General features: G+C 42.0%; 3 protein-coding genes across 3 annotated transcripts; all 3 read left to right on the forward strand.

Moving 5' to 3' along the window:
* Nucleotides 1-956: 956 nt before the first annotated feature.
* On the forward strand, nt 957-1623 carry LOC133110589 (transcription factor HES-5-like). Its single transcript, XM_061220810.1, has 2 exons — nt 957-1083; nt 1195-1623. The coding sequence occupies exons 1-2, from the start codon at nt 1021-1023 to the stop codon at nt 1621-1623; spliced, it is 492 nt and encodes a 163-aa protein (XP_061076794.1). The 5' UTR covers nt 957-1020.
* Nucleotides 1624-7233: 5610 nt separating this feature from the next.
* On the forward strand, nt 7234-7897 carry LOC133110264 (transcription factor HES-5-like). Its single transcript, XM_061220240.1, has 2 exons — nt 7234-7360; nt 7472-7897. Exons 1-2 carry the CDS (start codon nt 7298-7300, stop codon nt 7895-7897), a joined length of 489 nt encoding a protein of 162 aa, XP_061076224.1. The 5' UTR covers nt 7234-7297.
* Nucleotides 7898-13185: 5288 nt separating this feature from the next.
* LOC133110266 (transcription factor HES-5-like) lies at nt 13186-13844 on the forward strand. The gene is made up of 2 exons (XM_061220241.1): nt 13186-13304; nt 13416-13844. The coding sequence occupies exons 1-2, from the start codon at nt 13242-13244 to the stop codon at nt 13842-13844; spliced, it is 492 nt and encodes a 163-aa protein (XP_061076225.1). The 5' UTR covers nt 13186-13241.
* The last annotated feature ends 2333 nt before the right edge of the window (nt 13845-16177 follow it).

A 16177-nucleotide genomic window follows, 5' to 3' on the forward strand; every position in this document is an offset into this window, starting at 1 on the left:
GTTCAGTCACTGATCACACTTCCCTCCAGATGGTCTGTGACGTCAGACTGTGTCTGTCCTACAGCACAGAGCCAATAGCCATCACTAATGCCCCATTCAGTGCATGGAGCAGCTTTTGTTGTGCATTGATCCCAGCACACAGGACTCAGTGTGGGAAACCCAGATCAGCTCTCAACTCACACTGACCACTGAGAACACATCTGTGACATCTAGTCTCGGACCCCTGAGTGTCCACTGTCTACAAACAGAGCAGAGGAGATGCTGGAATAATGTTTTTATGGGCAGATTTTCCTCACTTTTTGATGAATGACTCTTATCAATGTAGACTTTTCATGTTTCTCAGAACTTATAGATTTGTTTAATCATAGCGGTGGGAAACCTCTGGAGAGTCCCAGTTCTAGTCAGTTCCCAGTTCAGTCATAGACAATGTAAAACGATTCACAAATTCTATGTGCATGTATACTAAATACAATATTCAATGTTGAAAAGCTGCACATAAAATGTAGCAGTGCATATAGTGCCTGACAGTGCAAATATGTGTGAGAGGAGTCTGCAGTGAATAATTCAATGTCATGTTGGATTATGGCGCAGTGTACAGCGTGATGCTGAAGATGTGTGTCAGTCCCACACGTGTACATTGGGATGATGAGCGTGTGCTCTGTCAGTATCATTGATCCCAACATCAGGCAGCAGCTCTGCTCTCTCAAGGGTCACCACATTCCCAGATTCTCTCAGCTCTCTGTGACTCTCTCTCCATCATCCCACCCCTCCACCTGTTCCCCTGAGACACAACCATTGTCCCCCAGCAATAAGCACTTCATTCAGCATGTGACAGCCACGCATGCCTCATTGTCCCCACAAGCTCTCCCATTGGCTGCACACTGTGGGAAACTCCAACAAGAGCAGGACCCACACATTGGTATGGAGATTTGGGACTATAAATAAGAGAGGTGAAGCCAGCACAGATCACACTCACTCTACACAGAGACCTCTACAGCACAGACACACAGACACACAGCCATGGCACCTACAGTACCTGCAGCAATGACCTACTCAAAGGAGCACCTGATTCTCTCCAACAAGGTAAATTGAGAACTTAATACCTGAAGAAATACTTATATCACTTTTATGAGCTTCAGTCATGTTGTATTCCTGATCCAGATTATTAACAGATTTCCTGTTTTGTTTTTGCAGCTGAGAAAGCCAATGGTGGAAAAGTTGCGCAGAGATCGTATCAACAGCAGCATTGAGCAGCTCAGGTCTCTCCTTGAACCAGCATTCCTGCAGCAGCAGCCAGACTCCAAGCTGGAGAAAGCAGACATCCTGGAGATGGCAGTTTTCTTCCTCAAACGGCAGCAGCAGCAGCCAGTGAACAGCTCCTCCTGCTCCTCACCTGTCAGTCAGGGCTACTCCAGGTGTGTCCAAGAGATGAAGAACTTCCTGTCCAGGGAGGAAGTGATGTCACACTCCCAAAGAAGACTCCTGACCCATTTCCAGAACCGGCCAACTTCCTCTGATACGACCGAGAGTCAGAGTCTGTTGCCTCAGCTGAAATCTCCAGCCAGACAGACCTCCAGCAAAGAGGAGACTCCAGTCAAAGCTGCCCTCTGGAGGCCCTGGTAGAGTCCTGCAGACTGTCACTGGACTCTCAGACTAACAGAATTGAAGAGGCCTGTCTAAGATCGGTCTGGACAGTAATTCTCAGTGTGTAGGAAGTGTTTATCTTCCTCTTCTGCATGTGCAGGAGGTTAAACATATGCTCTCAATGAGAATGTGGATGTCCTACTAGTAGTGTTACTCCTTACACACACACACACACACGCACACACACACACACACACACACACACATGCACACAGGCATGCATGCACATGCATACACAAAACATAGCAGTTGCATTTATTTTGCTTTAAGTAATTTACAAATGACATTTTGTCAAATATTTGTTTCTATTCCAAGTTTTGCATTGTTTTGAAAAATGCCTTCCATAGCAATTATTTTCTCATACTGAGGATGCTTTTTTGTAGGATATTATGGGTGGCTTTGATGAATACTTTCATTATTATGTTCATTTGGTGGTTTCAATGCTTATGTTCATTCAAATTTTAAAAGTTCAACCTTTTGTAAAGGAATTATGGAATTATTATCTTGTAGCATATACTATTTTGCTTCGTGGAAGAAAGATATGTCACATTATAAAGATCAAATTCAATTGATGTCACTTTGTTAAGATGATGAGAACTTAGTATAACATCACAAATTGGTGTATAGTACACATACTTATGACATTCCCACTGCTGTTTGAGATATTCTAACATGTGGAAACTGTCAGTAACTTCAGGTCTTTTATAAAGGCCTTAAATCTTTATGTATTGAATACTCTGAAAGGAGTTTCTCCCTGTCTTGAAGATGTCTTCAAGAAATAGTAGTGATGATTTATCACTTTTATTTCACCAAGAATATGTTATATTGCTTTCTATGATGGCATGTTGATGTTTGTATTTGTTCAAAATTACTAATCTGTTGTATGTTTATGGATAATTGATTTATGCATTGAATACTCTGTAAGGAGTATCTTCCTGTCTTGAAGATGTCTTCAAGCAATAGTACTGATAATTTATCATTTTATCTTTCACCAAGAATATGTGGCTTTCTATGAAGTCATGTTGATGTTTGCATTTGTTCAAAAATGACATCCAGCAACATTTTCTTGCAAGGAATTTTTAAGAACTGAAAATAAATGTTAAAACTCACCTGTTTACTTACAACTTGTCTAATTTCACAACGGAGAAAGGGGAAGGGAAAACTTTTAAAATGGAAAACATTTTTCGTTTCATCATTCAAAATGACCAACCCTTATAAAATAATGAATACATGAATGACATATTATTGGAAACTTCTTAATGTTTACAAATCATGCTTTTTCTGTTTTCATGCCCCCCCCTCCACTTTTCCCTCTCAGCTTAAAATGCCCAGTCATATGCATTCGTGCACATTGCTGCAATCTCCACTATCAATTTTGTAGAGTACAGTCCTCCAGTGAATCACCTCTTTTTGATTTATTTTATTTACATTTAAACATTTTTTGTGTGCGATAAATTCCCATCCTATTAAGTTTCAACACCTACTGTTTTTGTTACCAATCCAGATCCTTGTGAACTTTGTTAAGCACATTTAGCGACAAATATTAAGAAAGTTCTTCATCAATAAAGGTGGTATTCATTCATTATTTTTAATCCAAGGATTTAAATTATTTTCCTCAATGAATGCAGATTACTGAATTATCACTGAGAATATAAAAGTCCAGGCTATTTTAATCTGCAATGCATTGGTATAAATGAATTTCATAACTATGAGGGCAGTCAGGATTCAGCCATGTAAACCGTATACAGCATCAGTGTGGCAGAAGACTATGAGAAGTTTGCCTGGACTTGTCTCACTAACTGTAGTCCAGATGGTCTCAGCAGGAGTAAGGTACCCCTCTCCATCAGTAGATCAAACCCTATGGCTAATGTGATGTGTAATGAGACACACTTCTTTTGTTCCCCCATAGAACACAGTGAATAGAGAGAGTGTGGGAAACAGAGTCAGACTCAGTCACAGAGCCCCACTGTGACAATTGATACTAAGAGCTGCTCCCAGAGAGTACAGCACTGAGGAGTATATGTGTACAGTCTCACTCCAGAACATTCTTTAGTCTGACGCTCGCAACTGCTGATAAAGATATTCTATGTTTAGTGACAAGTCGTTAAAATAAAGTGATGGGTCCCCTGCAAGAAATACTTTTAATGGGTTAAGTAAAATTAATTCTATAACTTGTTATGATATTTAAAAAGCATCATTCTTATTCTACCATGTATCTATTCCAGTGTTATGTTTGAAATCAAAATAATGTAATATTGTTCCAGAATCCCCTAAATGTGTGGACAATTATATTTTGATATCAGGGCATTAATTGTGAGACCATTGTACATTGTTTACAGATGTTTTTAATTTTGGTTTCTGGGAGTTCTGGTGTCTGTAAAAATACCTATGGCTAGGCCTTGTTGTCTTTGAGTGTCTTGTTTACGTGGCGCCTGGTTGTAGGATATTTAACTTGTAGTATTCAGCCCCAGGGTCTTGTTGAAGGCTGCTTGTGGACAGATGAATTAGCATTTAACAAGGCACACTTCTACTGCTCAATAGGATGACCTCAATGGGCAAAGTGTGGGAAAGCTCTGGAGAGCAGAGTCCCAGTTCTAGTCTCATTAACATCCTCAGATCCAGCAGCAGCTGGACAAAGGTGGGTCTCTACTGAGCATCTGAGGAATAATTTTACTGTTGTAAAAACCTGCTCAATATAGCGTAAATTGTGAAAAAAGCAACGCTGGGATTGTGGATGTAGGTTGAGAGGAAGCATATTTAGAACAATAATATGCAATCCGTTGCTAAGAAGAACGTTTTCAACAATGTAAAACTTATTTCTTGGGGAGGAAGGAGTATGAATTAGTGAATTAAGTTTGACTTAGTTAAAAAACAAGGTAGGCATATAAGAATGAGCATAACTTAAAATATATAGAGTCATATTAAAGATTAATTTTATGTATGCATTACAGGAAACAGAATATATCTCCTGGTCAGTGTCAGGTTCAGTCACTGATGACACATTCCCTCCAGATGGTCTGTGACGTCAGACTGTGTCTCTTCTACAGCACAGAGCCAATAGCCATCACTAATGCCCCATTCAGTGCATGGAGCAGCTTTTGTTGTGCATTGATCCCAGCACACAGGACTCAGTGTGGGAAACCCAGATCAGCTCTCTACTCACACTGACCACCAGCCACAAGACTGAGAACACATCTGTGACATCTGGTCTCCCAGCGCTCAGAAAATGATCCTTAAGACTCCTGAGTGTGTTTCCAGCCACTGGACAGAAGCACTGAGGTGACAGTGACTGCAGCTGATTGGCTGGGAAGCCTCATCTCTTGGCCTGTGCTGTAAATAATCATAAAACCTGCTGAGAAATGGAACACCATCAAACCTAATATATTTATCATACTTTGGATGAACTCAGATCCATCTTTGGATGACCTTCTCTATTTCAGTTCAATTGAATTGAATTTCTGTAAAATTATACAAAAGAGTAAAAAGGTTTTGGGGATACGCTGTCAACAAAAAGTATGCTAAATTAATTTTTATGAATAATTTCCCTTCTGAAATTATAATGGCAATGCTTGATTAATTCATGGTATATAAGCTGTACCATGAACTGCATTGCAAATTAGGGTCCTTTCCAGCACCCTAGAGTAAACTTTCCCAGGGAGGCTGAGGAGTGGTTTCTCTGAAGTCAAATCCATTTAAAATCTGTAACATGTGTCTGACAGTGTAAAATATGTGTGAGAGGAGTGTGCAGTGAATAATTCAATGTCATGTAGGATTATGGCGCAGTGTACAGCGTGATGCTGAAGATGTGTGTCAGTCCCACATGTGTACATTGTGGAGTTACTGCATCAATGTGCAGCACCTGTAGTTTTCTCTGAGGTCAATCCATCCATCCATCCATCCATCTTCATCTGCTTATCCGGAGTCAGGTCGCGGTGGCAGTAGGCTAAGATGGGTATTCCAGGCTTCCCTCTCCCCAGCAACACATTCGAGCTCCTCCTGGGGGATCCCGAGGTGTTCCCTGGCCAGGAGAGATATATAATCTCTCCAGCAGGTTCTGGGTCCACCCCGGGGTCTCCACCCTGTTGGACTAGCCTGGAAAACCTCCAAAGGGATCCTCCTGATCAGATGCCCGAACCACCTCAATTGGCTCCTTTCGACACGAAGGAGCAGCGGCTCTACTCCAAGCTCCCTCCGGATGTCTGAGCTCCTCACCCTATCTCTAAGGCTGAGCCCAGCCACCCTACAGAGGAAGCTCATTTTGGCCGCTTGTATACGTAATCTCATTCTTTCGGTCAATACCCAAAGCTCGTGGCCATAGGTGAGGGTTGGGACGTAGATCGACTGTTAAATCGAGAGCTTCGCCTTCCGGCTCAGCTCCCACTTCACCGCGATGGTCCGGTGCAACGCCCACATTACTGCTGACGCTGCACCGATCCGCCTGTCGATTTCACGCTCCCTTCTACCCTCACTCGTGAACAAGACCCCGAGATACCTTAACTCCTTCACTTGGGGCAATGGCTCGTTCCCAACCTGGAGGGAGCAATCCATCGTTTTCCTGCAGAGAACCATGGCCTCAGACTTGGAGGTGCTGACTCTCATCCCGGCCGCTTCACACTCAGCTGCAAACCACTCCAGTGCATGCTGAAGGTCACGGTCCGATGAAGCCAGCAGAACCACATCGTCCTCAAAAAGCAGAGACGCAATTCTGAGGTCACCAAACCGGACACTCTCCTCACCTCGGCTGCACCTTGAGATCCTGTCCATGAATACAGGACCGGTGACAAGGGGCAACCTTGGGAGTCCCACACCCACTGGAAACGTCCTTGACTTTGTGCCAAGGATGCGGACACAGCTCTCACTTTGGTTATACAGGGACCGGATGGCTCGTAACAACGGCCCCGGTACCCCGTACTCCCCCAGTACCGCCCACAGGGTTCCCTGGGGGACACGATCGAAAGCCTTCTCCAAGTCTGCCAAGGTAAAGAGCTGGTCCACTGTTCCACGACCAGGACGGAAGCCACATTGCTTCTCTTGAATCCCAGGTTCGACCGTCGGTCGGAGCCTCCTTTCCAGCACCCTAGAGTAAACTTTCCCAGGGAGGCTGAGGAGTGGTTTCTCTGAGGTCAAATCCATTTTAAATCTGTAACATGTGTCTGACAGTGTAAATATGTGTGAGAGGAGTCTGCAGTGAATAATACAATGTCATGTTGGATTGTGGTGCAGTGTACAGCGTGATGCTGAAGATGTGTGTCAGTCCCACACGTGTACATTGGGATGATGAGCGTGTGCTCTGTCAGTATCATTGATCCCAACATCAGGCAGCAGCTCTGCTCTCTCAAGGGTCACCACATTCCCAGATTCTCTCAGCTCTCTGTGACTCTCTCTCCATCACCCCACCCCTCCACCTGTTCCCCTGAGACACAACCATTGTCCCCCAGCAATGTGCATGTGCATTCAGCATGTGACAGCCACGCATGCCTCATTGTCCCCACAAGCTCTCCCATTGGCTGCACACTGTGGGAAACTCCAACAAGAGCAAGACCCACACATTGGTATGGAGATTTGGGACTATAAATAAGAGAGGTGAAGCCAGCACAGATCACACTCACTCTACACAGAGACCTCTACAGCACAGACACACAGACACACAGCCATGGCACCTACAGTACCTGCAGCAATGACTTACTCTAAGGAGCACCTGATTCTCTCCAACAAGGTAAATTGAGAACTTGATATCTGAAGAAATACTTATATCACTTTTATGAGCTTCAGTCATGTTGTTTTCTAGATCAAGATTATTAACAGATTTCCTGTTTTCTTTTTGCAGCTGAGAAAGCCAATGGTGGAGAAGATGCGCAGAGATCGTATCAACAGCAGCATTGAGCAGCTCAAGTCCCTCCTTGAACCAGCATTCCTGCAGCAGCAGCCAGACTCCAAGCTGGAGAAAGCAGACATCCTGGAGATGGCAGTTTTCTTCCTCAAACGGGGGCAGCAGCAGCAGCCAGTGAACAGCTCCTCCTGCTCCTCACCTGTCAGTCAGGGCTACTCCAGGTGTGTCCAAGAGATGAACAATTTCCTCTCCCGGGAGGAAGTGATGTCACAATCCCAAAGAGGACTCCTGACCCATTTCCAGAACCAGCCATCTTCCTCTGATAAAAGTCAGAGTCTGTTGCCTCAGCTGAATTCTCTAGCCAGACAGGCCTCCAGCAAAGAGGAGACTCTAGTCAAAAGTGCCCTCTGGAGGCCCTGGTAGAGACCTGCAGACGGTCACTGGACACTCAGACTAACAGAATTGAAGAGGCCTGTCTAAGATGGGTCTGGACAGCAATTCTCAGTGTGTAGGAAGTGTTTAACTTCCTATTCTGCATGTGCAGGAGGTTAAAGATATGCTCTCAATGAGAAAGTGTAAGACTTACCATTCTTGTTACTGAACACCTTGAACAAGCCCCCCCCCCCTCCCCCCCCCCCCACCACACACACACACGCATACACAAAACACACATTTCTAAGAATTGTATTTCTTAGATGTTTCATGTATTTTCTTTCTATTTGTATTCATTTACAAATGACTTTCTGCCAAGTATTTGTTCATTTGGAACAATTTATTTTTTAGCACTGTGTGTATTTGAAAATTGACTTCCATGACAATTATTTTCCCATATTGAGAATGCTTTTTTGTAGGATATTATGGGTGGTTTTGATGAATATGTTCATTTCAATTGAAAAGGTGTAACCTTCTATGAAGGAATTATGGAATTATTATTTTGTAGCATGTACCATATGTGCTTTGTAGAAGAAAGTTTTATCCCATTATAAAGATAAAACTGAATTGATGTCAATTTGTTGTGATGATGTGAATCTTAGTATAACATCACACATTTGTGTATAGTACACAGAATCATCATTATTTCCAATGTTGTTTTGAGATATTGTAACAGTGGAAGCTGTCAGTACCTGCAAGTCTTTTATAAAGGCCTTTAATCTTTATGTATTGAATACTCTGTTAGGAGTGTCTTCCTGTCTTGAGGATGTCTTCAAGCAAGAGTAGTGGTGATTTATCATTTTATATTTCACCAAGAATATGGTATTTGGCTTTTTATGAAGGCATGTTGATGTTTGCATTTGTTCAAAAACTACGTATCCATTTGTTTGCATAATTTTCTTGCAAAAACTATTCATGAACTGAAAATAAATGGTAAAACTCACCTTTTTGCTCACAACTTGACTAATTTCAAATCAGAGATCGAGGAAGGGAACATTTTTTTAATCTAAAATATTTTTCTTTTTTTCATTCAAAATGACCAATTCTTTTAAAACAATGAATAGAGGATACATTGTTTTAATTTTTAACAAATACTGCTGTTTCTGTCATGAAGATTCATACCATATTTCTCGAGTAGGGCTGATTTTCAAATGCTTTTTTAAATATTCGTTTAATCTTCAGTCAGGTCAATGAAATGATTTACATTAGCATATAAAAAATGAATACATTTTTCTCAAAATGTAAAATGGCCAGTCATGTTCATCAGTGCACATTGCTGCAATCTCCACTCTCAATTTGTCAAAGTGCAGACATGCTTCTTCTCTCCTCCAGAGCATGCAATATCAGATGACAATTCTTAACACACTGCAGTCAACAACAGTGGTCCTCAGTCGTGGTGCTGGAGAGCCGCAGGGTGGGATTCTTCCTGTTTTCACCTGAATATCAGCAACCAATTTAGACCCAAGAAACCCGGTGAGGTGACTTAACTGTGTAATTTTGATCAATTAACTGCTCAGTAACAAAAAGAGCCAGCACACCCTGTGGATCTCCAGGGCCAGGAGTGAGGACCACTGGTCTACACGTTGGGCTTGCACACACATGAGGGGCAGAAAGACACAGTATGTAAAGCTCACACAGTATGTACAGCTCACACTGTTTATGCAGCTCACACTGTTTATGCAGCTCACACTGTTTATACAGCTCACACTGTTTATGCAGCTCACACTGTATGTACAGCTCACACTGCATGTACAGCTCACACTGTATGTACAACTCACACTGCATGTACAGCCTCTTTGCAGCAGCTCATCAGGTGTACCACGGGTGCTGACCAGCCAGCAGGGGTTGATGGTGTGCAATAAGACACTGTCATCCCAGCTCACTGAAACGCCCCCTAACCTGGTGATCCTATGCCAAGTGTACAAGTAGCTGTGGCAGATTCTATACCAGATAATGGTGCCCATCCATGCGCTAGAACACAGGTGCACAACATGGGCTGAGCCTTTTCAGGATGTTGTGCCGAATGCTGCTCTTAATTTTTCAATTTGATATTTACTTAGCTCAATCATATCTTGAATTGCCATTTGTACAATCACCAGCTACAGCCTAAATATTTGACTGTGCTCTACTACAATAGTGAATTATCATAGTTTCAGTATATGGTTTGATCAAAAACCACTAAGATCTGAGGTTGGAATAAAAACCAGCATACACACAGCCTTCCATGACACTGAGAGCCACCTCTTTTTGTTGAATTTTATTCAAATTTCATCAATGTTGTGTGTGGTGCATTCCTTTCCTATTCATTTTTTTTTTATCACATCATGATTTTGTCACATTGCATTGCTAATGTTACAACTCCTATCCTTGTAAACTTTGTTAACCATATTGAGCATTGAGCTGAAAACGTTTGGAAAGTTCTATAACCGTAAAGGTGATATTAATTTATTACTGTTAACCCAATGATTTAACTGAATATCCCCAATGAATGCAGGTTAGTGAATTGTCAGCAAGAATATAAAGGTTATGATTCAGCATTGGAAACCCAGTATACCGGATCAGTGTGGTAGAAGATTATGAGAAGTTTGCCTGGACTTGTCTCACTAACTGTAGTCCAGATGGTCTCAGCAGGAGTAAGGTGCCCCTCTCCATCAGTAGATCAAACCCTATGGCTAATGTGATGTGTAATGAGACACACTTCTTTTGTTCCCCCATAGAACACAGTGAATAGAGAGAGTGTGGGAAACAGAGTCAGACTCAGTCACAGAGCCCCACTGGCACAATTGATACTGGACGGAGGGAGTATATGTACAGTCTCACTCCAGAACATTCTTTAGTCTAACTCTCACAACTGCAGATAAAAATAGTCTTTGTTTAGGGACCAGTCATAAAAACATAAAGTAATGTGCCTGTAGCATAGTGGTTAAGGTACATGACTGGTTTGATCCACAGTGTAGTCACAATAAAATCTGCAAAGCTTAACTCCCTTGTCCAATCAACTGTTGCTTTAGATAAAAGCTTCAGCTAAATAGCATGTAAAGGGTATCTTGCAATAATTGCAATAATGCTTGTAAGGGAGAATTATTGTGATTATTTTATATGCACATACCTGTCTGACATAATAACAGGGATATTTCAAATTGTGCTGGAATCATTTAAATGTGTTGACATCATTTATGTTTTGAGAGCATGGCACTTATTGTAAGACCATTGTACAGTTGTTTACAGTTGTTTGTTATTTTTGTTACTTGGAGTTCTCATATCCATACATATGGCTCAGCCTTGTTGTCTTTGAAAGTGTTATTTACCCGATACCTGGTTGAGGGTTATTTAACTTGTAGTATTTAGCCCCAGGATCTTGTGGAAGGCTGCTTGTGGACAGATGAATTAGCATTTAGCAAGGCACACTTCTACTGCTCAATAGGATGACCTCAATGGGCAAAGTGTGGGAAAGCTCTGCAGAGCAGTGTCCCAGTTCTAGTCTCATTAACATCCTCAGATCCAGCAGCAGCTGGACAAAGGTGGGTCTCTACTGAGCATCTGAGGAATATATCAGCTTCACTGTTGTAAAATTGTGCTGAATCTTAAATTATGGGAAAGCTCAGCTGGGATTGTGGATGCAAGTTTTGTTCTAAGAGGGAAAACACACTTACACCAGTAATACATACTCCATCACACATAAGAACTTTTTTGGAGAGGCAGGACGACAGTGATTAACTCAATTAAAAAACAAGGTGAGTATCCATACTGTATATGAATGAACATGACTACAAATATAATCATAGTACTAAATTCATGTACGTACGTATCACATCAAACAGAATATATCTCCTTGTCAGTGTTAGTTTCAATCATTGATAACACTTCCCTCCAGATGGTCTGTGACGTCAGATTGTGTCTGTCCTACAGCACAGAGCCAATAGCCATCACTAATGCCCCATTCAGTGCATGGAGCAGCTTTTGTTGTGCATTGATCCCAGCACACAGGACTCAGTGTGGGAAACCCAGATCAGCTCTCTACTCACACTGACCACCAGCCACAAGACTGAGAACACATCTGTGACATCTGGTCTCCCAGCACTCAGAAAACGATCCTTAAGACTCCTGAGTGTGTTTCCAGGCACTGGACAGAAGTACTGAGGTGACAGTGACTGCAGCTGATTGGCTGGGAAGCCTCATCTCTTGGCCTGTGCTGTAAATAATCATAAAACCTGCTGAGAAATGGAACACCATCAAACCTGCTTCCTAATATATTTATCATACTTTGGATGACCTTCCATCTCTATTTCAGTTCAATTGAATTAGTAACACTGTTGGTAGTTAATTGGCTATTAAACATCCATCCATTATCTTAACCCGCTTATCCTGAACAGGGTCGCAGGGGGGCTGGAGCCTATCCCAGCATACATTGGGCGAAAGGCAAGAATACACCCAGGACAGGTCGCCAGTCCATCGCAGGGCACACACACCATTCACTCACACCCACGGGCAATTTAGACTCTCCAATCAGCCTAACCTGCATGTCTGTGGACTGTGGGCGGAAACCGGAGTACCCGGAGGAAACCCACACAAACACAGGGAGAACATGCAAACTCCACACGAGAGGCCCCGGCTGACCGGGATTCGAACCCAGTACCTCCTTGCTGTGAGGCGTGCTGCCCAGCTATTAAACAGAAAAGCAAATCAGATATTTTGGCAATATTATACGTAAGAGTGAAGGTTTTAGGGATACACTATCAACAAAAAGTAAGCTAATTTATTATTTAAGCTAAATTATTTTTATGAATAATTTCCCTTTACAAGATTCTGAAATTATGATGACAATGCTTGACTAATTCATGGTATATAAGCTGTATACCACAAACTGCAGTGAATAATGCAATGTCATGTTGGATTATGGCGCAGTGTACAGCGTGTACAGCGTGATGCTGAAGATGTGTGTCAGTCCCACACGTGTACATTGGGATGATGAGCGTGTGCTCTGTCAGTATCATTGATCCCAACATCAGGCAGCAGCTCTGCTCTCTCAAGGGTCACCACATTCCCAGATTCTCTCAGCTCTCTGTGACTCTCTCTCCATCACCCCACCCCTCCACCTGTTCCCCTGAGATACAGCCATTGTCCCCCAGCAATAAGCACTTCATTCAGCATGTGACAGCCACGCATGCCTCATTGTCCCCACAAGCTCTCCCATTGGCTGCACACTGTGGGAAACTCCAACAAGAGCAAGACCCACACATTGGTATGGAGATTTGGGTCTATAAATAAGAGAGGTGAAGCCAGCACAGATCACACTCACTCTACACAGAGACCTCTACAGCACAGACACACAGCCATGGCACCTACAGTACCTGCAGCAATGACTTACTCTAAGGAGCACCTGATTCTCTCCAACAAGGTAAATTGAGAACTTGATATCTGAAGAAATGCTTATATCACTTTTATGAGCTTCAGTCATGTTGTATTCCTGATCCAGATTATTAACAGATTTCCTGTTTTGTTTTTGCAGCTGAGAAAGCCAATGGTGGAAAAGTTGCGCAGAGATCGTATCAACAGCAGCATTGAGCAGCTCAAGTCTCTCCTTGAACCAGCATTCCTGCAGCAGCAGCCAGACTCCAAGCTGGAGAAAGCAGACATCCTGGAGATGGCAGTTTTCTTCCTCAAACGGGGGCAGTTGCAGCCAGTGAACAGCTCCTCCTGCTCCTCACCTGTCGGTCAGGGCTACTCCAGGTGTGTCCAAGAGATGAAGAATTACCTGTCCAGGGAGGAAGTGATGTCGCAATCCCAAAGAAGACTCCTGACCCATTTCCAGAACCGGCCATCTTCCTCTGATATGACCGAGAGTCAGAGTCTGTTGCCTCAGCTGAAATCTCCAGCCAGACAGACCTCCAGCAAAGAGGAGACTCCAGTCAAAAGTGCCCTCTGGAGGCCCTGGTAGAGTCCTGCAGACGGTCACTGGACACTCAGACTAACAGAATTGAAGAGGCCTGTCTAAGATGGGTCTGGATAGTAATTCTCAGTGTGTAGGAAGAGTTTACCTTCCTCTTCTGCATGTGCAGGAGGTTAAAAATACTTTTACAAGTTGTGAATTACATATGTTACATATGTTTAGATATTTTCTTCTTGAACAAAGAATTTATGAATATGTTTACTTTTAGGAAGTCAATTATATTGAACCTTCTAAGGGTTTTTCTTTGATAATATTTCTTAGTATGAAAATGAGCAAATTAACACGTTTTCAATAAGTTTCATCAAGATTATTTACTCATATTGAGTTTGTATTTTTATTACGGTTACGTTTCTTCTTTTTTAAAGAAAATAAATGTTTGTTTCCATGAGGAGAAGACAAGATGGAATTATCTAGCATGTATATGCTTGAGAATTGTTAAAGTGCTTAAACTGCCTCTGTCTTTTACAAAGGTCTCGTATTGTACACTGTATACTCTGTGAATTTCTCCATGTCTTGGGTATTTTTCACTAAGAATTGGAAGATGTCACCTTCTGTGAAGGTCTTGTTTTTTCTCTTGAAAAAGATACATCCATTTGTTTGAAACATTTTCATGCAAGAAATGATGAATAAATTGTCATTTATATTTAATTTCCTTGCTTAATTTGAAACATATTTCAGATGATTTAGTTAAAAATGCAAAAGTCTCAATACAAAATTGAGTATACACTTCTCAGAAATAACATGCACATCATGACAGCCTTTTATGATTTTGAGAATTTCAATACATTCCCATGAACACCCCCCACAAGCCCCACGTCATGAAAAATAATACATGCCGTGTTTGTGAGCGAGTGAGTGAGTGAGTGTGTGTGTGTGTGTGTGTGTGTGTGTGTGTGTGTTTTTTACATATGACTGTGTGTGACTGGGGTATGGGCTTGGTTTGGTTTTTAATGGGAGATTGCACAGCATGTCTTACGTGATATGCACAGCAGCACACTGTCTGGCTCTGAAAAGCCAGTGCGTGGTGAAGGGATTGGGAAAGTCAGGAAAAGCCTCTCTATCAAGGCAAGAGAGAGTGCTGAGAAATAACTGTGTCCTTGTGTGCATAAATATGTGTGTGTGTGTGTGTGTGTGTGTGTGTGTGTGTGTGTGTGTGTGTGTGCGTGTATGAGTGTGTGTGTACTTATACATGTACTGTATATGGGAGTAATTATTTTACTGTATCTGTGTATTTGCATGTGTTGGAGGAAGTGGTCGTAACAGATATAACAGATATTAAATTGTGATATGTCTGGTAAATCCAGCAAAGGTTTGTGTTAAACAAAGGTTTGTGATGGTCAATGAGCTAAATAGGCAAAAGATTACATGGCATGCAATAACCTATAGGGAAAGCCTGGAAAATAAAGAATCAATATAACATGTTAGTGTAGCTAACACTAACATGGCAATACTACGACTGGGTCCATTGGCTCGGGCTCTATGTGTTTCACTCAGTGAGGGAATGGTTTACTGTGCCATGCAGATAAGGGTTGAAGTTTGCAACCTACAGTGGACCTCTTTCCCGCTTTAATGTTTGTAATTTTACTGGGCGGAGTATATCATTTGCTGAAAATAATAAGCTGCTTATTAATTGTAGTATTTAGCTGTGGTGGGCTATTTGAGCAATCTATTTGAGCTATCATCAAACTTTTCTCCTCCCCGCTGATAAATATGCCTGAAGAGAATGTGCATGTACAATCAGTCGGCACAGTCATATGCACAGCTAACCCTGTATGGCTTATAGCGGGCAGTCATTAAGATAAGATTTTGGAGACTCGAGTACATTTTAGAAACGGAAACCAAAGGTATCAAAACTTTTTTTCATAAAAAGTGGTTCTCGCTCTCTGTAACAATCCACTAATCACCACTAGGAGGCATAATCACACAATAAACGAGAGTCCAGTTCCTCTATTTTTACAACATTGTAATTTAACAGGTTTCCTTTCTCCTTTTTCAAACTATTGAAGAGATGGGCGAGAGAATTATATTCTTAGCCAACCGTTATGTCTTTGCAGTCTGTACTTAAAGTTCTATTGGTTCTCATTTGTAAACTATGCTTGCTTGTTCGTATGTGGCCCACTTCAAACAGTAACAAGCCTGTAACCATTAGCCTACGCAGCCACCACTTTTAACTACCTCTTTTAATGAGGCCTCGAGCTATAATCACAGTTCCATACAGGCGTTATGTACCCTATGGTGCAACAAGTTCCGAACAACAAAATAAAATTGCAATAATATTCATACAATTATCATCGGTCCACATCTTTAAAAGTAATTGAGTA

The sequence above is a fragment of the Conger conger genome, chromosome 14 (genome assembly GCF_963514075.1).
Source record: "Conger conger chromosome 14, fConCon1.1, whole genome shotgun sequence".
NCBI classification, from domain to species: domain Eukaryota; kingdom Metazoa; phylum Chordata; class Actinopteri; order Anguilliformes; family Congridae; genus Conger; species Conger conger.

Bases quoted from the DNA above. Each gene is read 5' to 3' on its own strand.
- LOC133110264 (XM_061220240.1), top strand. From the start codon at position 7,298: ATGGCACCTACAGTACCTGCAGCAATGACTTACTCTAAGGAGCACCTG. The intron at 7,361-7,471 runs GTAAATTGAGAA...TTCTTTTTGCAG, and splicing joins ACCTGATTCTCTCCAACAAG to CTGAGAAAGCCAATGGTGGA.
- LOC133110266 (XM_061220241.1), top strand. From the start codon at position 13,242: ATGGCACCTACAGTACCTGCAGCAATGACTTACTCTAAGGAGCACCTG. The intron at 13,305-13,415 runs GTAAATTGAGAA...TTGTTTTTGCAG, and splicing joins ACCTGATTCTCTCCAACAAG to CTGAGAAAGCCAATGGTGGA.
- LOC133110589 (XM_061220810.1), top strand. From the start codon at position 1,021: ATGGCACCTACAGTACCTGCAGCAATGACCTACTCAAAGGAGCACCTG. The intron at 1,084-1,194 runs GTAAATTGAGAA...TTGTTTTTGCAG, and splicing joins ACCTGATTCTCTCCAACAAG to CTGAGAAAGCCAATGGTGGA.